Raw genomic sequence first — 21,791 nt, 5'->3', positions numbered from 1 at the left:
CTCTGCCGCCGCCGCGGCTCTTCTTCCGCCGCTGCCACAGAGTTGTTCCCACTCTTCTCTCATTCCGTCGCGCTACAGCCGCGGACAGAGAATACTAGAGTGAATAGGCGAACTCGAGCCGAAGCTCTCGCCGTGCTAGAAGCGCCGCGGACAGAGTTTTACCTCACGCTTCCAATTCTCTCGTCCTGTCGCTCTATCGCCGCGGACAGAGAATACTAGAGTGAATAGGCGAACTCGAGCCGAAGCTCTCGCCGTGCTAGAAGCGCCGCGGACAGAGTTTTACCTCACGCTTCCAATTCTCTCGTCCTGTCGCTCTATCGCCGCGGACAGAGAATACTAGAGTGAATAAACAAACTCGAGCCGAAGCTCTCGCCGTGCTAGAAGCGCCGCGGACAGAGTTTTACCTCACGCTTCCAATTCTCTCGTCCTGTCGCTCTATCGCCGCGGACAGAGAATACTAGAGTGAATAAACAAACTCGAGCCGAAGCTCTCGCCGTGCTAGAAGCGCCGCGGACAGAGTTTTACCTCACGCTTCCAATTCTCTCGTCCTGTCGCTCTATCGCCGCGGACAGAGAATACTAGAGTGAATAAACAAACTCGAGCCGAAGCTCTCGCCGTGCTAGAAGCGCCGCGGACAGAGTTTTACCTCACGCTTCCAATTCTCTCGTCCTGTCGCTCTATCGCCGCGGACAGAGAATACTAGAGTGAATAAACAAACTCGAGCCGAAGCTCTCGCCGTGCTAGAAGCGCCGCGGACAGAGTTTTACCTCACGCTTCCAATTCTCTCGTCCTGTCGCTCTATCGCCGCGGACAGAGAATACTAGAGTGAATAAACAAACTCGAGCCGAAGCTCTCGCCGTGCTAGAAGCGCCGCGGACAGAGTTTTACCTCACGCTTCCAATTCTCTCGTCCCGTCGCTCTATCGCCGCGGACAGAGAATACTAGAGTGAATAAACAAACTCGAGCCGAAGCTCTCGCCGTGCTAGAAGCGCCGCGGACAGAGTTTTACCTCACGCTTCCAATTCTCTCGTCCTGTCGCTCTATCGCCGCGGACAGACAATACTAGAGTGAATAAACAAACTCGAGCCGAAGCTCTCGCCGTGCTAGAAGCGCCGCGGACAGAGTTTTACCTCACGCTTCCAATTCTCTCGTCCTGTCGCTCTATCGCCGCGGACAGAGAATACTAGAGTGAATAGGCGAACTCGAGCCGAAGCTCTCGCCGTGCTAGAAGCGCCGCGGACAGAGTTTTACCTCACGCTTCCAATTCTCTCGTCCCGTCGCTCTATCGCCGCGGACAGAGAATACTAGAGTGAATAAACAAACTCGAGCCGAAGCTCTCGCCGTGCTAGAAGCGCCGCGGACAGAGTTTTACCTCACGCTTCCAATTCTCTCGTCCTGTCGCTCTATCGCCGCGGACAGACAATACTAGAGTGAATAAACAAACTCGAGCCGAAGCTCTCGCCGTGCTCATTCTACCGCCGCCGTGCTGAAGCGCTGCGGACAGAGAATACTAGAGTAAGTTAGACGAGCGAGCTCGGGCTGTTGGGTATGTCAAGAACAATGTCGCTGCAGCGCGCGCTTACTGCCAAGGAAGTTGTAATGGCTGCCTTGTCATGATAGCGCGCGCCCCTTCCACAGCGCGTTGCTGACTAGAGCGCGGCTTACGTCATAGCACGCGCTCACTGTCAGAGGATAAGGGCGTCGGAAAATGGCTGCCAAGCTAAGCCCTTTTTTCACTCTATCACTTCCAGTCCCCTTTATTCAGGCGGCTGGAAAGGTTTTTACACTGTAGACAAAGTGTCCACTACACAGTGTGCACCCCTACAAAAGCACTGTTAATTCAGCCTCACAAAATCACAAATAAATCCCGCCGCGGCCGGATTACACCATATAAAGTCAACTAGCCTTATTGCAGTCAACTAGCCTGTGGTCAAACACGCTTGTCTGCATGCGCGCTTTCAGTCTAGACTAGAGCATAACGGCATTGTGGAATGGCTCACATACCACCCGCACTTCCTTACATTCTCCCAGTTCCCTTAAGTTAAGTGACTGGAGATGAAATATTGCAGTCAACTAGCCTGTGTTAAACACGCTCGTCTGCACACTATGCTGTGTGCGTTTACCCCTGTGGATTTGCTCACTGGTTTGCACCGTGGGTATTCTACGTAGGTTGTGCGCCACTGCACATTGTTTACACTACACACAAAAGAGCTTTCTATGTAGGAAATGTGCCCACTTTACAGTCTGCACTCCTGCACCCAAGCACTTTTCACAAAGTTCACTCTCGCACACACAATATAAATGTGAGGCGTGCGCCCACTGCAAAGCCTGCACCGCCAAAACTAACACTATCCCCACAGTGTTACAAGCAGTGTTACAGCACAAGCAACCCGGCTAACAGGCCCCTATTACTAAGCGGCCAGCCCCCGAATCTAATTCAACCCCTGGCTTTACGAGCCCAGGCCTGGCAGGCCATTCCTGGTATATAATATTGGGTGTTGAACATATAAAACGAGGTTCTCGCCACAGTTTTGCTCGCAGACCCCGCGATTCAAGCCGTGGTCGAGCCCTCTGTAAGAAGCAGTGTCAGTCACGTGCTTCTCGCTGAGGCATTGAGACTGTTAAAGGAGAGAGCGGCGAAAACAGTACACCCGACGCTAGCGAGTCAGGTTTTTACTGTCGCTAATTCCTCATGCCGAAAATGGGTGGCGGTCTCAGGCCCATTTTCCAGGCATCTGAACAAAGCACTTATGACACGCTCGTTTCAAGGTGCTGACGGTGAAACAAATCCTCGCGCACATTCGCCCCGGGGATTGGGTTTTCTCAATAGATCTGAAAAACGCATACTTCACGTTACGATAACCCCCCACCCCCACTACAGGCCATTATTGAGATTCGCCTTCGAGGGGCAGGCTTATCAGTACAGTCATTGTCATAGACTCAAGACTTACGGCATAAGAACCGTGCATGGCTAAGCATCTCCTTTTATGGGCAGAGCACAATCTGAGCTCCCTAAGGGCGGCTTACGTGCCAGGTATTCTGAATCAGGGTCTGGACATGTTATCCAGAGGACCCATGTCCCCAGGGGGATGGTCCCTTTACCCGCAAACAATTCAGCTCGCACAGCACACGCTGCCCAATATTTTTTCTGCAAACGCAGGGATGCCCTGGCCCATGTTGGCCCAGCTGCAGCCTGTGCTTTTTAATAGCCCCACTTTGGAAGAACCGCACATGGTTCTCCATACTGTTTCAGCTGTCAGACACAGCCCCATGCCTATTCTGCCAATGAAAGGGAAGGTCTGGCATCCCAATCCCGAGCTGTGGGCCCTCCACGTATGGCCCATCAACGGTATCCGGGAACCTCTCTGACAAGTTATGAACACTATTTCGGAAGTTAGAGCCCCTGCTATCTGGCAGCTCTGCTTTGAAGTGGTCAGTGGTTTTCTAACCAATGTGCTACGCGAAACATCGACGCACACTCATGCGAACTGGCGGAACCGCTCGCTTTCTCCAAGAGCTAATGGATGCGGGTCGTCCCCCCTCCATACTCGGGGTGTGTGTCTCCGCCATAGCAGCTAGCCACGCTCCGATCGCGGCACATTCACTAGGGAAAAGTGATCTTATTGTGTGTTTTCTTAAAGGGGCCAGGAGATTCAGCCCGCCTTGCCCCTACCTCGGTCCCTATTTGGGACCTCGCCGTGGTTTTGGAGGCCGTGAAGGGTTCCCCCTCCTAACCACTTCAGAACACGAGCTTGAAGCACATATCACTCAAAACCGTTTTTCTGCTGGCTGTGGCCTCGGTTAACCGAGTGGGTGGCTTACCGTGCACTCTCCGTGAGCCCTTCCTGTCTTGAGTTTGGGTCCAGCAACTTCAAGGTTGTGCTCAAACCGAGGCATGGTTTTATGCTGAAAGTGCTATCAACCCCTTCAGTATGCAGTTCTTTGCACTGCTTAACCCGCGTCTCAGAGAGAATAAGACGCAAACCTATTCTGCCCAGTCAGAGCATTGAGATTGTATCTAGAGCGCTCCGCCCCCTTCAGGCAGTCGGATCAGCTCTTCATTGCTTCGGTGGCCGCACTAAAGTTTGTGCTGTCATGAAACAGTCTCTCACACTGGATAGTGGATGCAGTCCCACTAGCATATAGGTCCAGGACCTAGCCTGTCCTACAGGCATTTAAGCCCACTCCTCTAGAGGCATGGCCTCATCTTGGGCTTGGTCGTGTGACATTTCTTTGGAAGATATCTGTGCGGCGGCAGGCTGGGCCTCTCCGTCCACTTTTATCAGATTCTACAAGTTGGAGGTTCCAGCTCTACAAGCAGGGCTTCTCTCCATCTAGGCTCTATCTTGACCCTGGCAAACAGATTGCCTTACATTTTGGCCTGTACACATTAGTCCTTAAGCACTATTCATTCATCATAAGATCCGACTATGTCCGATCAGCTGTTCAAACGAACCGACTCTTCCGGTTCTTCATTCCCCTTATAAGCCGCCTCTGTCGGTGTCTCGGGGGTTTATAACATGTGCTTTGGGTATACTGGGTCAGTCAGCACACACGGCGCTTTACATTGTGTTCCCATACGTAATACGAGGAACCTCTCTCGAAAGGGAACGTACTCGGTTACTTTCGTAACCTCGGTTCCCTGAGAGAGAGGAACGAGTATTACGTTCCGTGCCGTGTTTATGCTTCTCAGGTATCGCTTCAGTCGATCTTAAAACCTGACACCTATGGCGAATTAGGGTCTTATATAGCCTCCTGTATGCAAATATAAGCACCTTTTTCGGCGGGCTTCTGGAACGCCCCCCATTGGTTCGTTCCTCTCAGCCGCCTCACCATAGGTTCCTGCAGTTGCCGCAGCCCGGCCAATCAGAGCGCTCCTCGCGCTGGGCTATGGCCGTGCAGCTCACTGCGCTTTACATAGATACCTTTATTAAAAGTTTTGCTTCACATTCTCGAGAAAAGGAGTTTTCCCATACGTAATACTCGTTCCTCTCTCTCAGGGAACCGAGGTTACGAAAGTAACCGAGTACGTTTTCTGTAAAATATATTATGTTTATTCTTGTTTTGTATTTTATAACGCCTTTTCCTGCATACACTGACACACACACACACACACGGGGCGGGGCCTCCTCCACACACTAACAACAGCACCCACCAGATCAATTAAACATTTTCTTACTGAAGATTTTAGAAGTTAACCACTTTAGAAGATCCGGTAAATATTTTAGCACACAGACAGGCCTATAGGGAACTTTCGAACAACAACAACAAACCCCCAGGACAACTGAACTACGGCGAAAGGACATCGTTTATAAAAGTAAAAATAATTTATACGCGAGTTGAAAGATGGTTGAACAAACTCTAGTACTTAAACCCGATGTTCTGGCTTGTATTTGTCGCAGTGTCTTCATCCCCAGCTATGGAGGTTCTCAGTCGCGCTAACAGTCTCTTCGCTCTGGATCTCTATCGGGCTCTGAGCGCGAGTAACGCGGAGGGAAACATGTTCTTTTCCCCGCTGAGCGTCAGCGCCGCGCTCGCTATGGTCTACTTGGGAGCCCGAGGAGACACAGCCAAAGAAATGGAGAAGGTATGAGGAACCGACACGTTATTTTGGTGCGATTCATTTCAGTGTCATTACGATTATAATACATTCTTGATTCACGGGTTTGGTATAACTTTAACCAGAATATCACAGAATAGACTACTGGAAATATGCTTATTATGATGACTGTTATTAAATAACATTTTATTAAAACATGCAAAAACCATACATTTTACTGTAATTTATTATGCATGCAGATTATTGTTAAGCGAAATGTATACGTTTATGTTGATCAGTGCCTGTAATGTGTGCTGTAGTTGCAATTTTCGAGACGCCCCTTTGCTGCAGCCTGCAGCACGATGACGTTGCTGGATCAAATCCAATACGTACTGGATGGTGGATCGTTATGGTGACGTCATATCGATCTCTAGGTTAACTTATAATGCGCATGCGCTGGTCTTAAGGGGGTGGGGGGGGTGAAACACTCAGTTTCAGTCAATCTTGAGTACCTATAGAGTAGTATTCCATCCTTCATATCTTCGAAAATCTTTAGTTTTATTATATTTATAAAAGAAATATAGGCTGTACCGGAAAAAAACGAGCGCCTGGAGGCGTATGGAGTGGGCGGAGCTAAAGAATGACAAGCGCACACAAAAAGGTGAGCGTGGAGAAGAAAACGCTACCCTAAATAAACCATGGCTATCAATCAGATTCAACTAATACATATATGATCCAGAATCAGATCCGGAGGATGAAATAAATTGAACAGGAGAAACAGCAACAGCAGGACGTCCGTCTCTGTGGTATGTATTGTATTTAGTGGCCTGTCCATATTTGTCTTTACTCGCAGTTTATGAGGACATGATTCGGTTTATGGACTATTGTATGCGACTAAACCTTAGCAGTAGCAAGCAAAACGGTTTTGGACGTCAGACTAGTGTAACGTTATACAGAACAACAAAGGAGTAACGTTAGCGCATTTAAATGACGAAGCACGCTTTGTGAGAACGCTAGGTTTATGTTTGCGTGGTTTTACAATAATCAAACTGACACCTATAGTGCTCAGCTAAACAAATGTTATTAAACACACACCATAGATCGCATGCTCCATTGATAAATTAACTAACGTTATACACGATCGTGTTGTTTACTGATGTTTACTCACGCGACGATAGCCAACAACAGACATTTGAAGCAGTTTTACTCACCGCCTGTTTCCAAAGCAGGACCGTGAACCTTTATCGTTGGGACCGCTCCGTCAAAAACACACTTCTTTGGTAACTGTTGATTTCGTGAAGTCCTGTGACAGCAGTGACAGTGGAGATCCACTTTTGTGACCGAAGCGTGATGTTGTGAAGCTTCCCGTCATTTCTGCGTTCAAATCGGTTCAAATGCAGCGCTGCCTTCCCGGAATGCTGTGCTGAAGCGTTGAAGTCGCTCGACGTCACCCATAGGAATAAAGTGGAGCGCGGCGCGTCATAAGTCTTGCACGGACGAGAGGATCTGCACCTTAGAGCAGTGTTCATACACAATGCCAAAATATAATGGTTGTAAAAAAAAAAATGATTTTGTGAAGTGTAACATGTTCATGTTCTTGAGGGGTTTTGTGAGATTCACCTGTTGTCTTGCTCTGCAGGTTTTGTCCTTCAGTTCTGTCTCTGATGTTCACTCTCATTTTGAGTCCCTCACCTCATCGATCAACAGTCCATCGGCCTCCTACATCCTCAAACTGGCCAACCGCCTCTATGGAGAGAAAACCTTCAGCTTCTTACCCGTGAGTCCATTCGGCCTGTAATAATGAGACATGTTGATGCTCTCTGTGTGCTGTGAGACGGTGGCTTTATTTCGTGCTGCAGGAGTATCTGGAGTCCACGCTGAAGCTGTACCACGCTGAGCTTCAGGCTGTGGACTTCATTGGAGCGACTGAGGACTCACGAAAGCTCATTAACACATGGGTGGAGGAGCAGACGGAGAGTGAGAACAACACTTCATATACACTTCTGTTTCAAATTAAACAATCATCTGTTGCTAGAAAACCTTTTTTAAAAGCCACAAATATGAAGTCAGAAACAAAAACTTGTGTTTTTCAGATAAAATCAAAGATCTTCTCAAGCCGGGAATGGTGACTGAGATGACCCGTTTAGTTCTGGTTAATGCCATCTACTTAAAAGGGGACTGGATGGACAAATTTAATGCAAGAGACACTAAAGAAATGCCCTTTAAGATAAACCAGGTACAATCCACTTTTTGTTTCAAGGGTGATGCTAACTGGAGATCACTTTTTAAAATCTTTGTAAAATTGTACTTACCCACACATGCACTAATTTATAGTTTAAATGTTTTCTTAGCTATAGCTGCTATTTACACTGAGGTTATCCGGAAAGAATTCACAGTGCTTACATTTTCCCACTATTTGTTATTTGTTACAGCCATATTCTACAATGGATTAAATAAAATGTGTCCTTCCATTCTACAAACAATCCCCCATAATGACAACGTGAAATAAATTAGTTTGAAATCTTTGCAAATGTATAAAAAATAAAAAACAGAATAAAGAGAAAAAAAATACGTACATAAGTATTCACAGCCCTACTCAATACTTTGTTGAAGCACCTTTGGCACCAATTACAGCCTCACGTCTTGAGTATGATGCTACAAGCTCGGCACACCTATTTTTGGGCAGTTTGTCCCATTCTTCTTCACAGGACGTCTCAAGCTCCATCAGGTTGGATGGGGAGAGTCAGTGCACAGACACTTTCAGATCTCTCCAGAGATGTTCAGTCAGGTTCAGGTCTGAGCTCTGGCTGGGCCACTCGAGGACATTCACAGAGTTGTCCCGTAGCCTCTTTGTTATCTTGGCTGTGTGCTTTGGGTCGTTGTCCTGTTGGAAGATGAACCTTCGCCCCAGTCTGAGGTCCAGAGCGCTCTGGAGCAGGTTTTCATCAAGGATGTCTCTGGACATGCTGCATTAATTTTTCCCTCTATCCTGAATAGTTTCCCAGATCATGACACTGAGAAACATCCCCACAGCATGATGCTGCCACCACCATGCTTCATTGTAGGGATGGTATTGGCCAGGTGATGCCTGGTTTTACCATTCAGGCCAAAGAGTTCAATCTTTGTTTCATCAGGCCAGAGAATTTTGTTGTCCTTCATTTGCCTTTTGGCAAACTCCAGATGGGTGGTCACGTGCCGTCTGGCCACTCTCCCACACAGGCCTGATTGTGGAGAGCTGTGGAGATGGTTGTTCTTCTGGAAGGTTCTCCTCTCTCTCCTGAGAAATGCTGGAGCTCTGTCGGAGTTACCTTCTGGGTTTTTTGTCTCCTCCCTGACTAAGGACCTCCTCTCCCGATCGTTCAGTTTGGCCGGGTGGACAACTCTAGGAAGAGTCTTGGTGCCAAACGTCTTCCATTTACAGATGATGGAGGCCACTGTGTTCATTGTGCCCTTCCCCAGATCTGTGCCTCGATACAATCCTGTCTCGGAGGTCTACAGACAATTCCTTGGACTTCATGTCTTGATTTGTGCTCTGACATGCACTGTTAACTGTGGGACCTTATATAGACAGGTGTGTGCCTTTCCAAATCATGTCCAATCAACTGAATTTACCTCAGGTGGACTCCAGTCAAGTTGTAGAAACATCTAAAGGATGATCAGTGGAACAGTTGTGTACATCTGATTTATTTATTTTTTTCCCTTTTTAATAAATTTGAGAAGATTTCAAACAAACTTCTTTCACGTTGTCATATGGTGTATTGTTTGAAAAAATAATATAAAATATAAAAATAATATAATTTTTATCAGCAGTATTTTCTTTGCAATAAAGTAATAGTTAGATGATATTGATACTTCTAAATAGTGGCAGATAATATTTGCACATCAGTGTTGTTGTGCATTAAACAGTATGCAATTATAACAGAGTGTAAATGATTATGTATTTTTTTCAAATTATTAAATGGGTGACGTCTTATTTGGACAGTATGCCCTCCCTAAACAGATAAACACTTTATTATTAAACACGTCAGACACTTTATATCCACTTTTCTAATATTTCTCATATTTCCAGACTCTTTCGTGTGTGATGATAAAGGGGATTAGAGAGAGCTTGGCAAAAGGCGTATTTGAACCGCGAATTGATTTGTGTCAAAACTTCATGTCAAACACCATTGCTACTGTAAACAGCTCAGTGTCTTCTGTAATTTTGTCTGGCCCAATCAGAAGTCAGTGAGCGGAGTTAGTGTAAACAGCATTTCCCAACAACGCAGGTTATTTGCACATGATGTAAATAGATACTCTGTAAAATTGTTTATGCTGTGTATTTCATCATCTGATAACATTTATCTTCCATCAGAATGAGAGCCGGCCTGTGGAAATGATGTACCAGAAGGAAATGTTCCCCATCCGAAGCATCCCAGAGCATGATCTGCAGGTGCTGGAGTTGCCGTATAAAGATGATGAGCTCAGCATGTTGATCCTTCTTCCAAACGAAACTCAGGACGGCTCTGATCCTCTTCTGAAGGTCAGCAAAAGTCCCATAATCAGATAGTTTGTTGCTGTGTATGTTATTTTTCAGTGTGTGTGTGTGTTTGACAGCTGGAGAGTGAGTTGACCCTTGACAAGCTGCTTGACTGGAGCAAAAGAGATAAAATGTCCACGCAGATAGATGTCAAAGTCCATTTGCCAAAGATCAAGGTGGAGTTTGAGAGCTCCCTATCAGCAACACTGCAAAGGATGGGTATGAGCTCTGTGTTCGGATCAAAGGCTAATCTGACCGGCATGAGCAGTCAGGACGGCCTCTTCGTTTCAGAGATGATTCACAAGGCCTTTGTGAACGTGAATGAGGAAGGCACTGAGGCGGCAGCAGCAACTGCACTCCATTTTTGTGGCAGTGCCATGTCTGAACCAGAATTCCAGATTTTCAGGGCTGATCACCCGTTCATTTTCTTTATCAGACACAACCCCACTAACAGCATCCTCTTTCTTGGCAGATTCAGAGGCCCAGTCTAGAAACGTGATGGGGTTTTTTTCTCTGTGCACTCAAATAAAGAAATGCTATCTCTGAATGTGTTCACAAATTAGATTATTCCCAATCACTTATAGAAAGAATTATAATACTCAATCTCCTTTTAAAGCCACAATATGTCATTTTTTGTCGCTTATTCAAAACAAAGGCGTAGCTTGATGATGTTTGGATTTGCTGAGCTTTTAGTCAGACGAGCGCTTCTGTTCATGTATATGTGGGGGATTACAACGCTATTTTATCATGTTAGACACATCCAGTACACACTCTGGTGAGGGGCTGTGGACTAAAATAATATTGTATTTAAAACATGAAATGAAATAAAATAAAATAAAATAGACTGACACAACAAAGTGTTTGATATAGGATTAAAGTAATGGGCAGTGGATAAGATATAAACTAATGATCAATTATTTTGATAATTCCTCAGGAAGTGCTGTCACGTCACCTCGCTCACTCTCGTTTGGTCATGGCTAGCAATAAGCAGCAGAAACCCATTTTTAGTCTTTTTTGAGTAACGTTACTACTAACACGATTAAGAAAAGTAAAATTGGGAAATCTTTTTAAAAAACTCTGTTCAGACATCCACGAGGTTTGTGAGCTGGACGTTAACATGTAACGTTAGGCTACTCTCACCAGTCTGCTGAGGTCGGGACACATGATATTTTACAAACATGATTATGAATAATTATTTCTCCAAATATGCGCACATGATGGACTAAGAGCCCTGGCAGATGCTGGATATTGTATGTAGCCTATGAACACAAATAAAAAGAATGCTTTATGAGTGATGATTAACGTGTGTGTGTGTGTGTGTATGATCCATGGGTGTCGGAACCAGTGTCGTGAGGACATCAAGACCCACACACCTTTTAAGACCAATGATATTGGACCCACTCACTTTTATCGTCACTAATTCAACACGTCTGTTTACCAACCCCTAACCGAGAAAAAAGTCTTAGGTGTTTGACCTTATTGGCTGTTTTTTTTTTTTTTTCACCTTTCTAATATTTTCTCCATTTTAATTGAAAATAAATGCCTTTCCGATCTGATATGTGATGTGAAAAGGGAGTAGAGCGAGTTCGGCAAAAGGGGAATTCGCACCTCTGATCAATTTGTGTCAAATCTTGATGTCATGTGTCTCTAACCCCTACTCTAAAGTCAGGGCAAATAAGTCACTGATTTCCGCAATTTTGTCTGGCGCAATCAATCGTTTGGTAAACTGAGGTATATTTGTATCTAACCTTCTTCCAGCAAAACATATTCTGAGACCACCCACAGTTTTGCTTCCGACGCAGATGGTATGATCAAGTTTTAACAAGTAATTCATTTTAAATAAAATAATCTGGGGCGGTGGGTCTACTGATAGACAGTAAAAGAAATGGACAGAGCTATCCCATTGACTTCTACGGCGTTAAGTGAAGTCAGTAAAGGAGCACTCACTTCCGGATGGCTGAGCGAACTGCGCAGGCTCAGACTGAGCTTGACGACGTAGATGTGACGTGAGCCTCCTGTCTGACAGCTGTAGGTCTTCTAGTAGTTGTGGAAAGTGAAAGCTGAATCACGTTGTTTAAATATTTTCTCCCGTTGCTTTTGGCTCACTATGGGCTTCTCCCCATTCTTCTCCCTTGACTTTATCAGACTTTATGTCTCCACGTCCCCCCGACTGTCTCATAGACAGTAAAAGATTGCCTGCGAGCGTCTCCTCAGGTCTATACGGTAATTTCTCAACTGTGCGACAGTCGCGTTGGTTATGACGCAATCGTTAGCCTATTTTTACAAAAACAGCTTCTGCGGGGCGATAGTGTAAGATACAAGGTAATGGAGCCTTTTATGCATTGTCGTGTTTCTTTAGAAATAAACATGGACAAATGGAGTCTTTAAACGCCTCAGATGTAAAGTTATTCACTGTCAAAGTGACTCAAAAATGAATGGGAGTCAATGGGATGCTAACAGCAGGTGATTAGCAATGGCAGCCTCTATGGGTGGAACGCTTTCCGAGCGCTAGATTACCCGCTTGGTTCTACTACAACACCTGTCTGGTCGCCACTGACAACTTAATGACGTCACATTTTCCGACTCAACTTTCAGCCCCCCGGAATGAAACGGCTTCAAGCGCGCCTGACACATCTGAGTGTGTTGATTTATGTTGTAAGGATACTACGAGACCGAGATGGGCACTTGTGTTAGCAACGGACTTGATAAATAGGACTTGTCTTTGATCCTTAAAAACTGATATAGTAAATAAAGAATTTTTCCTTTATTTGAATTTTATAATATCTACTTCACGTATACATGATGTGGTAGATCAGACTCTTGTTAGGATTTGATTACATATGTCCATATATTGCGGATAAACTGAAATGTCATTAGAGTCCATTAAACATGACAGGATCCATCGTGCCATATATTCTCACATTTGGAATTTTTTGTCATGTCAGATCGGCTGAGAATCTGTGGAAAACAATTAAACACACCGGAACAACAACATCAAATTACATTAGATTTTGCTTCTGCAAAGGTTAGTAACAATAACACACACATACACACACACACACAGTTTGACTTTTATCAATCTTTTCAGAGTCTTTTCAGAGCAGCTTCTCTCTCAATGTGTCTAACATTACTAGAGAGAGAGAGAGAGAGTTAATCTAATCCATTTATTACTTAAAAGCGCATATTTCAGTGCATCACAGTCAGCATGTGTACAATTTTCTTCTGATTAAAACAACTGTGTAAACATTCCGAGGTTTGATATTTTCTGATAACAACTGTCGTCATAACAACGCTTAATAGAGTGCAGAAGTCATGACGTCACTTTGGCGCGTTCCCTCGCAAAGACATTGGCGTGTCTTTGCGAGGGAACGCCAATGTCTTTACGAGGGAATGCCAATGTCTTTGCGAGGGAACGCAAAAGATTTAGAGAAAGAAAAAAAAACCGCCCCACCTAAAAAAATTCCTCCTCCACGTCCCTTTAGGGGCTCCGTAGACTCGGACTAAATATGAAATATCTTAAACTGTGTTTCGAAGATGAACGGAGGGGTGTGGAACGACATTGGGATGAGTCATTAATAACATTTTCATTTTTGTGTGAACTAACCCTTTGAAGTGGTTTAAGCAATCATCCCAAAGAAAGTTGAACTGAAGAAAACTGTGCAATACTTCATGTGTCATGTTTCTTTCACAGAATTAGTTGGACAAATAGTGTAAAAATAGGGAAAGAGTTACTGTAAAGACAACACCCTTCAATAGCCAGTGTTTCCTAACTATCTGAGACAAACACACAATTTAAGGACCATTGCTGTTGTTAAAGATTTTTTTTTAAAGATTTTTGGATTGACACACCCCTCACATTTTTATAGATATTTTGTAATATTTTATATATTGGCATTCATGGTTCTAAAAACCATTTGACTTTTTTGCCGCCATCTTTAGGACCTTTGCTTAGCCATCTGCCTGGTTCAAGCATAAGTTGTGATTTAAAAAAACAAACTTGACGGGAACATTTGCCTCTGTGTCATCTTTAAAAAGAGGCTTTCTTCTGGGACGCAGTGTGTGGCGTATGGTCTGAGCAATGACAGGCTCACCCTCAAACCCCTTTAACCCACTCAAACATCTGTTTTTTTTTTTGCAAAACCAACCTCTGGATATGATGTTGAGCATGTGCACGAACTTCTTGGGTCGACCATGGAGAGATCTGTTCTGAGCTGTCCTGTTAAAGCGCTGTATGGTGTTGTCCACCGTGCTGACCCTCAGCCAGTTTCAGTGTGTTGGCAATCTTCTTATAGCCTCGGCCATCTTTATGTAGAACAATAATTATTTTTTTCAGATTCTCGGAGAGCTGCCATGAGGTGCAATGTTGATGTTCAGTGTGTAAGAGCGATAAAACCAAACTTAACACACCTGCTCTCCATTCACACCTGAGACCTTGTAACACTAATGAGTCACATGATGACACCGACATGAAAATGACTAACTGGGCCCAATTTGGACATTTTTAAGTGTCCAAAGCACAGAAATGGAAGGAGAATATTGAAGCTTGATTTGATAAATATATTGCAAAAGAGTTTGAATGAAGATTTTTTTAATTCTATGGTGGTGACGGAACAAAGGCTGGAGCCACGTTCAACATTGTGACCAATTCTGGTCAGACATACAGGCGGAGGCCGTGCTCGACCAGAGGCCGTGGAGGGAGTTGAAGGAGATGACACAGAGCTGTCAGTCCAGAATGATGATGTGCAAGATCAAACTGTGCTGGCTGAAAACACTGAGCAAAGACACAAGGAGTGGGAGACTGATAAAAAAAAGTGATTTTGAAATGGGTTAAGAAGAAGAAAAAAGAAACAAGGAGGATGATGAAAGAAGTTAAGAAATATGTTTGGTCTAAATGTCTTTAATTTTTCTGAGGTTTTTAGGAACTGTTATTATTCTCAGTTGTTTTGAAAAGAAAGCAATTGAGGGGTAGTTTTGTTTGTTAAAGTTTTGTTAATTAGTATTATGTGATGAATAAGTATTTTCTGCATTTAGTCTTACATGTTCTAAAAAAAGGGGGATGTAGTAGGCTATATATGCATAAATACTGTGGTAGTAATTGCATGTTTGCTTAATGCTATTAGAGCAGTGTCCCGCTAGAGGACAGTGGCGTTACAGCAGCTGTGGCATAGGCTGTTACAGCCTGTATGTGTGTGTTCAGTGCGGCATTAAAACATCTCTCATCTCGTGTTTCATAAACCGATCCCGGTAAAAAGAACATGACACATCCTATTTGGATAAGGGTGTTATCTTCAGAACAGCAAGAGGCGCTGTTTCGAAAAGGCAAAGGGTGTGAGAATGCGGGACGCGCTATTTATTTTTTTCCCAAGATGGAAAGGGAAGGCCTTTTTCGCGTATGATTGGCTAGAAGGGCTCTCCTCCGATTGGTTATATATCTCACGATCTCACGCTGTCAGCTAGTCTGGTTTATCTTTTTTTTTTCTGGGGGGGAATAAAATAATAAATTAATAAAAAACCCGATATTTTGGCTTCATCCCCAGTCATGGAGGGTCTCAGTCGCGCTAACAGTCTCTTCGCTCTGGATCTCTATCGGGCTCTGAGCGCGAGTAACGCGGAGGGAAACATGTTCTTTTCCCCGCTGAGCGTCAGCGCCGCGCTCGCTATGGTCTACTTGGGAGCCCGAGGAGACACAGCCAAAGAAATGGAGAAGGTATGAGGAACCGACACGTTATTTTGGTGCGATTTATTTCAGTGTCATTACGATTATAATACATTTTTGATTGGCAGGTTGGTATTAACTTAAACCAGAATATCACAGAATATGTTGTGTGTGAGTGAGTACACAAAAAAAACTTTATTATTATGTTGTGGTTATGATAGTAATAATGTTAGTAGTGAAAATAACACCAACAATTTAAAAACAAAATAAAAGTCAGCTACACGAGGCTAATAAACAGTTCCAAGCTTGAGATATTACTGATATTGAGAGTTTATCATAACATTTCTTTAGAGCCCCTATTATGGATTTTTAAAATTAAATTTCATGTAGTGTGTAACACAGTTCTTAGTAAATGATAACATCCTGCAAAGGTTTAAATCTGAAAGGTATATAAAGTTATTTGGTCTCATTCACTAAGCATACATAGAGAAATTTGTGTGTGAAATGTGCCCTGTGCACGAATGATTTTAAAGAATTAGTTTACTTCAAAATCAAAATTTCCTGATAATTTACTCACCCCCTTCTCCTCCAAGATGTTCATGTCTTTCTTTCTTCAGTCGAAAAGAAATTAGTTTTTTTGAGGAAAACATTCCAGGATTGTTCTCAATATAATGGGCTTCAGTGGGGACAACGGTTGAAGGTCCAAATCAATGCAGTTTCAGAGGAAGGGCTTCATTGGCTCTGCACGATCCTAGACGAGGAATAGGGTCTAATTTTCAAAAACATTTTCAAGAAAAAAAAGAAAAAACCTTGCTATACGTTATAACCTAAATTGCTCATCTTGTGCTGCTCTGTGCATATAAGTGTTAATGTAATCACATCGGAAAGATCACAATAGACATGACGTCAAGATACATTAGCATTAGGAAAAAGCATATCCAATTTATTTTGTGCACAGATACCATTGAAAACTTGAACCACCTCGAACACTGCAGCAGATACTGGATAGCATCATATCGAGAAGATGCTGTGTTTAATTTAAGTACAATCAACTTAGATGTATAATCATTTCAACTTAAATTACATTAAACCGGCTTAAAATGAGTTGGATCTTGCATAACTTGTATTTTGCACTAAAAAATGCACTTAAATGTTTTACTTATTTTAGTGAGTTAATGTAAATACATATGTTGTCTTAATGATCATATCATTTTTATATACTCATACTATTACCAAATACACTCATACGTAATGCCAAAATATAATGGTTGTAAAAAATGTTTTTGCTTTTGTGAAGTGTAACATGTTCATGTTCTTGAGGGGTTTAGTGAGATTCACCTGTTGTCTTGCTCTGCAGGTTTTGTCCTTCAGTTCTGTCTCTGATGTTCACTCTCATTTTGAGTCCCTCACCTCATCGATCAACAGACCATCGGCCTCCTACATCCTCAAACTGGCCAACCGCCTCTATGGAGAGAAAACCTACAGCTTCTTACCCGTGAGTCCATTCGGCCTGTAATAATGAGACATGTTGATGCTCTCTGTGTGCTGTGAGACGGTGGCTTTATTTTGTGCTGCAGGAGTATCTGGAGTCCACGCTGAAGCTGTATCACGCTGAGCTTCAGGCTGTGGACTTCATTGGAGCGGCTGAGGACTCACGAAAGCTCATTAACACATGGGTGGAGGAGCAGACGGAGAGTGAGAACAACACTTCATATACACTTCTGTTTCAAATTAAACAGTTACATGCAAATCAGTTTAGACCTGTTGGTAGTATACAAGCTTGATCTTCAGACAAAGATGTGAAGTCAGAAACACAAACTTGTGTTTTTCAGATAAATTCAAAGATCTTCTCCAGCCGGGAATGGTGACTGGGATGACCCGTTTAGTTCTGGTTAATGCCATCTACTTTAAAGAAAACTGGATGCACTTATTTGAAGCAAGAGATACTAAAGAAATGCCGTTTAAGATAAACCAGGTACAGTCCACTTTTTGTTTTGAGATTGGGCAGGAGATTACCTTTTAAAATATATAAAATTTGATTGTGCTTACCCACATATGCACTAATTTACACCATGTTTAAATAGCAATATATTTAATTTATACTAAGTAGGGATGTGATGTTGAGGACATTTTTTCACCAGTTAATAGACGTGTGACTACACCGGTAATACCTGTATCACCGACGGGGGCTTTCAATGAATTCCTGTGGAAGCTTCCATAGGAATGAACTGAAAACGAACCAGTGGACACGCAAACTTGAATGACTGTGCGGCCGTGCGCATTTTACTTTCGGTTTAGAATTAGCGCCAATACAGGGGCAGGTTGCTTGAATGGTGGCTTCATTATTATTCTTAATGAAAAACACAACAACAAAACAGAACAATGACAAGCTCACTTAAAAAAACGCTGTTACATTTCACTTTAAATCCAAATCTTCCGCCATCAGCGTCTCTCAGAAGTCAAGATGGGCAGAGGATCACCAATTCCCCCAATGCTGCGGTAAAAAATTGTGGAGCAATATCAGAAAGGAGTTTCTTAGAGAAAAATTGCAAAGAGTTTAAAGTTATCATCATCTACAGTGCTTAATAAGGATGTAACAATTCAGTCAGACTCCAAGGCCGGAAAACCATATGGATGCCTGTGATCTTCGGCCCTTAGACGGCACTGCATCACATACAAGAATGCTACTGTAATGGAAATCAACATGGGCTCAGGAATACTTCCAGAAAACATTGTCAGTGACCACAATCCAATTCGCCATTGTCGGCTAAAACTCTATAGGTCAAAAAAAGAAGCCATATCTAAACATGATCCAGAAGCGCAGGCGTTTTCTCTGGGCCAAAGCTCATTTAAAACGGACTGTGGCAAAGTAGAACACTGTTCTGTGGTCAGATGAATCAAAATTTGAAGTTCTTTTTGGAAACCTGGGATGCCATGTCATCTGGACTAAAGAGGACAAGGACAACCCAACTAGTTATCAGTGCTCATTTCAGAAGCTGCATCTCTGATGGGATGGGGTTGCATAAGTGTGTGTTTGATGGGCTGCTTACACATCTGGAAAGGCAACATCAATGCTGAAATGTATATCCAAGTTCTAGAACAACATATGCTCCCATCCAGACATCGTCTCTTTCAGGAAAGACCTTGCACTTTCCAACATTGCCAACAATGCCAGCTCACATCCTGCATTAATTACAACATCATGGCTGCGTAGAAGAAGGATACGGGGACTGAAATGGCCAGCCTGCAGTCGAGATCTTTCACCCATAGAAAACATTTGGCACATCATAAAGAGGAAGATGCGACAAAGAAGACCTAAGACAGTTGAGCAACTAGAAGCCTGTATTAGACAAGAATGGGACAACATTCCTATTCCTAAACTTGAGGAACTTGTCTCCTTAGTCCCCAGACATTTGCAGACTTTTAGAAGAGGGGATGCCACACAGTGGTAAACATGGCCTTGTCTCAACTTTTTTGAGATGTGTTGATGCCATGAAATTTAAAATACACTTATTTTCCGCTTAAAATTATAAATTTTCTCAGTTTAAACATTTGATATGTAATCTATGTTGTATTCTGAATAAAATATTGAAATTTGAATCTTCCACATCATCCATCACAATTTGTACAGTGTCCCAACTTTTTTGGAAACGGGTTTGTAAATAGGCTAACTTAATTTTGTAAATGCTGTGTATTTCATCATCTGATAACATTAGTCTTCCATCAGAATGAGAGCCGGCCTGTGGAAATGATGTACCAGAAGAAAATATTTCCCTTCAGAAGCATCCCAGAGCATGATCTGCAGGTGCTGGAGTTGCCATATAAAGATGAGGAGCTCAGCATGTTGATCCTTCTTCCAAAAGAAACTCAGGACGGCTCTGATCCTCTTCTGAAGGTCAGCAAAAGTGCCATAATCAGATAGTTTGTTGCCGTGTATGTTATTTTTCAGCATCTGTGTGCGTGTGTGTGTGTGTGTTTGACAGCTGGAGAGTGAGTTGACCCTTGACAAGCTGCTTGACTGGACCGATATTCATAACATATCCTTCTGGATGGATGTCAAAGTCTATTTGCCAAAGTTCAAGGTGGAGTTTGAGAGCTCCCTATCAGCAACACTGCACAGGATGGGTATGAGCTCTGTGTTCGGATCAAAGGCTAATCTGACCGGCATGAGCAGTCAGGACGGCCTCTTCATTTCAGAGATGATTCACAAGGCCTTTGTGAACGTGAAAGAGGAAGGCACTGAGGCGACAGCTGCAACTGCAGTCTATTTGCTTGGCTGTGCCCGAATGCCAGAATTCCAGATTTTCAGGGCTGATCACCCGTTCATTTTCTTTATCAGACACAACCCCACTAATAGCATCCTCTTTCTTGGCAGATTCAGAGGCCCAGTCTAGAAACGTGATGTTTTTTCTCTGAATGCCTTCACAAATGAGATAATTTTAGTTCACTTATAGAAAGAGTTACAATAATATCCAATCTCCTTTTAAAGCCACAATATGTAATTTTTCTCTGATAGAGGTCATAGCTTGATGATGCCTTGAGTTGGCTGAGCTTTTATTCTGTCCGACGAGCACTTCTGCTTCTTCTGCTTGTGTGTGTGTGTGTGTGTGTGTGGGGGGGGGGGGGGGGGGGGGGGGCAGCGCTGCGCTATCCTATTTGGGATAGTAAACAAAATATATAACACTGTTCTAGTGGTTTTTGGATATTTTAATCCAAACATCTTACACACTGTGCCTTTAACAGCAGCAGTGATCCTTAAATTGTATGTTTGTCTGTATGTTTATATACAATAAATATTTGGAATTGTAATATACCTGTCATGTGCACTATCAATTTAAAAAAACACAGGCCCATACAAATTTATATGAACACTGTTCAAAACACTATAAATTGCAATCTATTATGGGAAATCTTTAACTGAAAAAACAATCTAGTGTGAACCTGGAATTCATGCACACAAAATATAATAAACTTACCAAAAAGCTCAGTGAACAAAGCAGAAAAATTCAAGCCAATGGATTGTATTACAGTATAGAATATAAAATAAATATACATATTTTCTCATATAACAGTCATTTGTACACTGAAATAACTTTTAAAAAAAAACATAGAATAAGAATCTGTTGTCTGCATTTTTTCACTTAATTATATCGGGGGAACCAATGTGAGACAGATGGCCACGTCTAAATGTTTTTAACCTTAAGTGAAAAAAACAGTGCCAGCTTCTTGTCAGAAGAGCTGCCCCGTTTCCATGGTGACAGCAGGCTAACCGACTAGTTGTATTTTGTGCGACCAACATAAATTATAATTTTGTAGAAATTGTAATTAGGTGCTAGAAAAAGAGTACCCATTAAAATTTCTTTACATAAAGGTAATGAAACAACCGATCATGAAACAGAACAATGCACAGAACAAGTGCAGAGTTGAGCTTCTTGAGTCTATTCAGTAAGGACCGTTTTGATTGGTGGATTAAAAGCTCACCATGATTGGCTAAACAGAACATCCTCCAAAAAAAGATATTTACGAATAGTAACCTGCCTCTCAAAAATCCAAGCGGGTAATCTAGCGCTCGGAAAGCGTTCCACCCATAGGGGCGGCCATTGCTAACCAAGCCATCACCTGCTGTTAGCATCCCATTGACTCCCATTCATTTTTGAGTCACTTTGACAGTGAATAACTTTACATCAGAGACGTTTAAAGACTCCATTTGTCCATTGTTTATTTCTAAAGAAACACGACAATGTATAAAAGGCTCCATTACCTTGTATCTTACACTATCGCCCCGCAGAAGCTGTTTTTGCAGTCGGGGGGACGTGGAGACATAAAGTCTGATAAAGTCAAGGGAGAAGAATGGGGAGAAGCCCATAGTGAGCCAAAAGCAACGGGACAAAACATTTAAACAACGTGATTCAGCTTTCACTTTCCACAACTACTAGAAGACCTACAGCTGTCAGACAGGAGGCTCACGTCACATCTACGTCCTCAAGCTCAGTCTGAGCCTGCGCAGTTCGCTCAGCCATCAGGAAGTGAGTGCTTCTAGTTTACCTCACTTTCCGCTGTCATGAAAAATCCTGTCC

The 21,791-nt window shown here is 43.1% G+C and overlaps 1 protein-coding gene and 1 long non-coding RNA gene across 2 annotated transcripts; one reads left to right on the top strand and one right to left on the bottom strand.

The window, feature by feature from the left end:
• Nucleotides 1-5,131: 5,131 nt before the first annotated feature.
• On the top strand, nt 5,132-20,108 carry LOC137041816 (uncharacterized). Its single transcript, XM_067418488.1, has 13 exons — nt 5,132-5,317; nt 5,403-5,587; nt 7,179-7,316; nt 7,399-7,516; nt 7,633-7,775; nt 9,894-10,061; nt 10,136-10,543; nt 15,568-15,765; nt 17,072-17,209; nt 17,292-17,409; nt 17,547-17,689; nt 19,442-19,609; nt 19,698-20,108. Coding segments are annotated over exons 1-13 (2,337 nt in total). The 5' UTR covers nt 5,132-5,316.
• LOC137040939 (uncharacterized) lies at nt 12,801-14,469 on the bottom strand. Its single transcript, XR_010898011.1, has 2 exons — nt 14,204-14,469; nt 12,801-13,016 (listed from the first exon to the last, which is right to left on the bottom strand). It is a non-coding gene; the product is annotated as an uncharacterized lncRNA (long non-coding RNA).
• Nucleotides 20,109-21,791: the final 1,683 nt, after the last annotated feature.

This window comes from Pseudorasbora parva, chromosome 15, assembly GCF_024679245.1.
Source record: "Pseudorasbora parva isolate DD20220531a chromosome 15, ASM2467924v1, whole genome shotgun sequence".
NCBI classification, from domain to species: domain Eukaryota; kingdom Metazoa; phylum Chordata; class Actinopteri; order Cypriniformes; family Gobionidae; genus Pseudorasbora; species Pseudorasbora parva.
The sequence above is the reverse complement of the archived record's forward strand: the minus strand, read 5'-3'. Positions and strand labels throughout refer to the sequence as shown.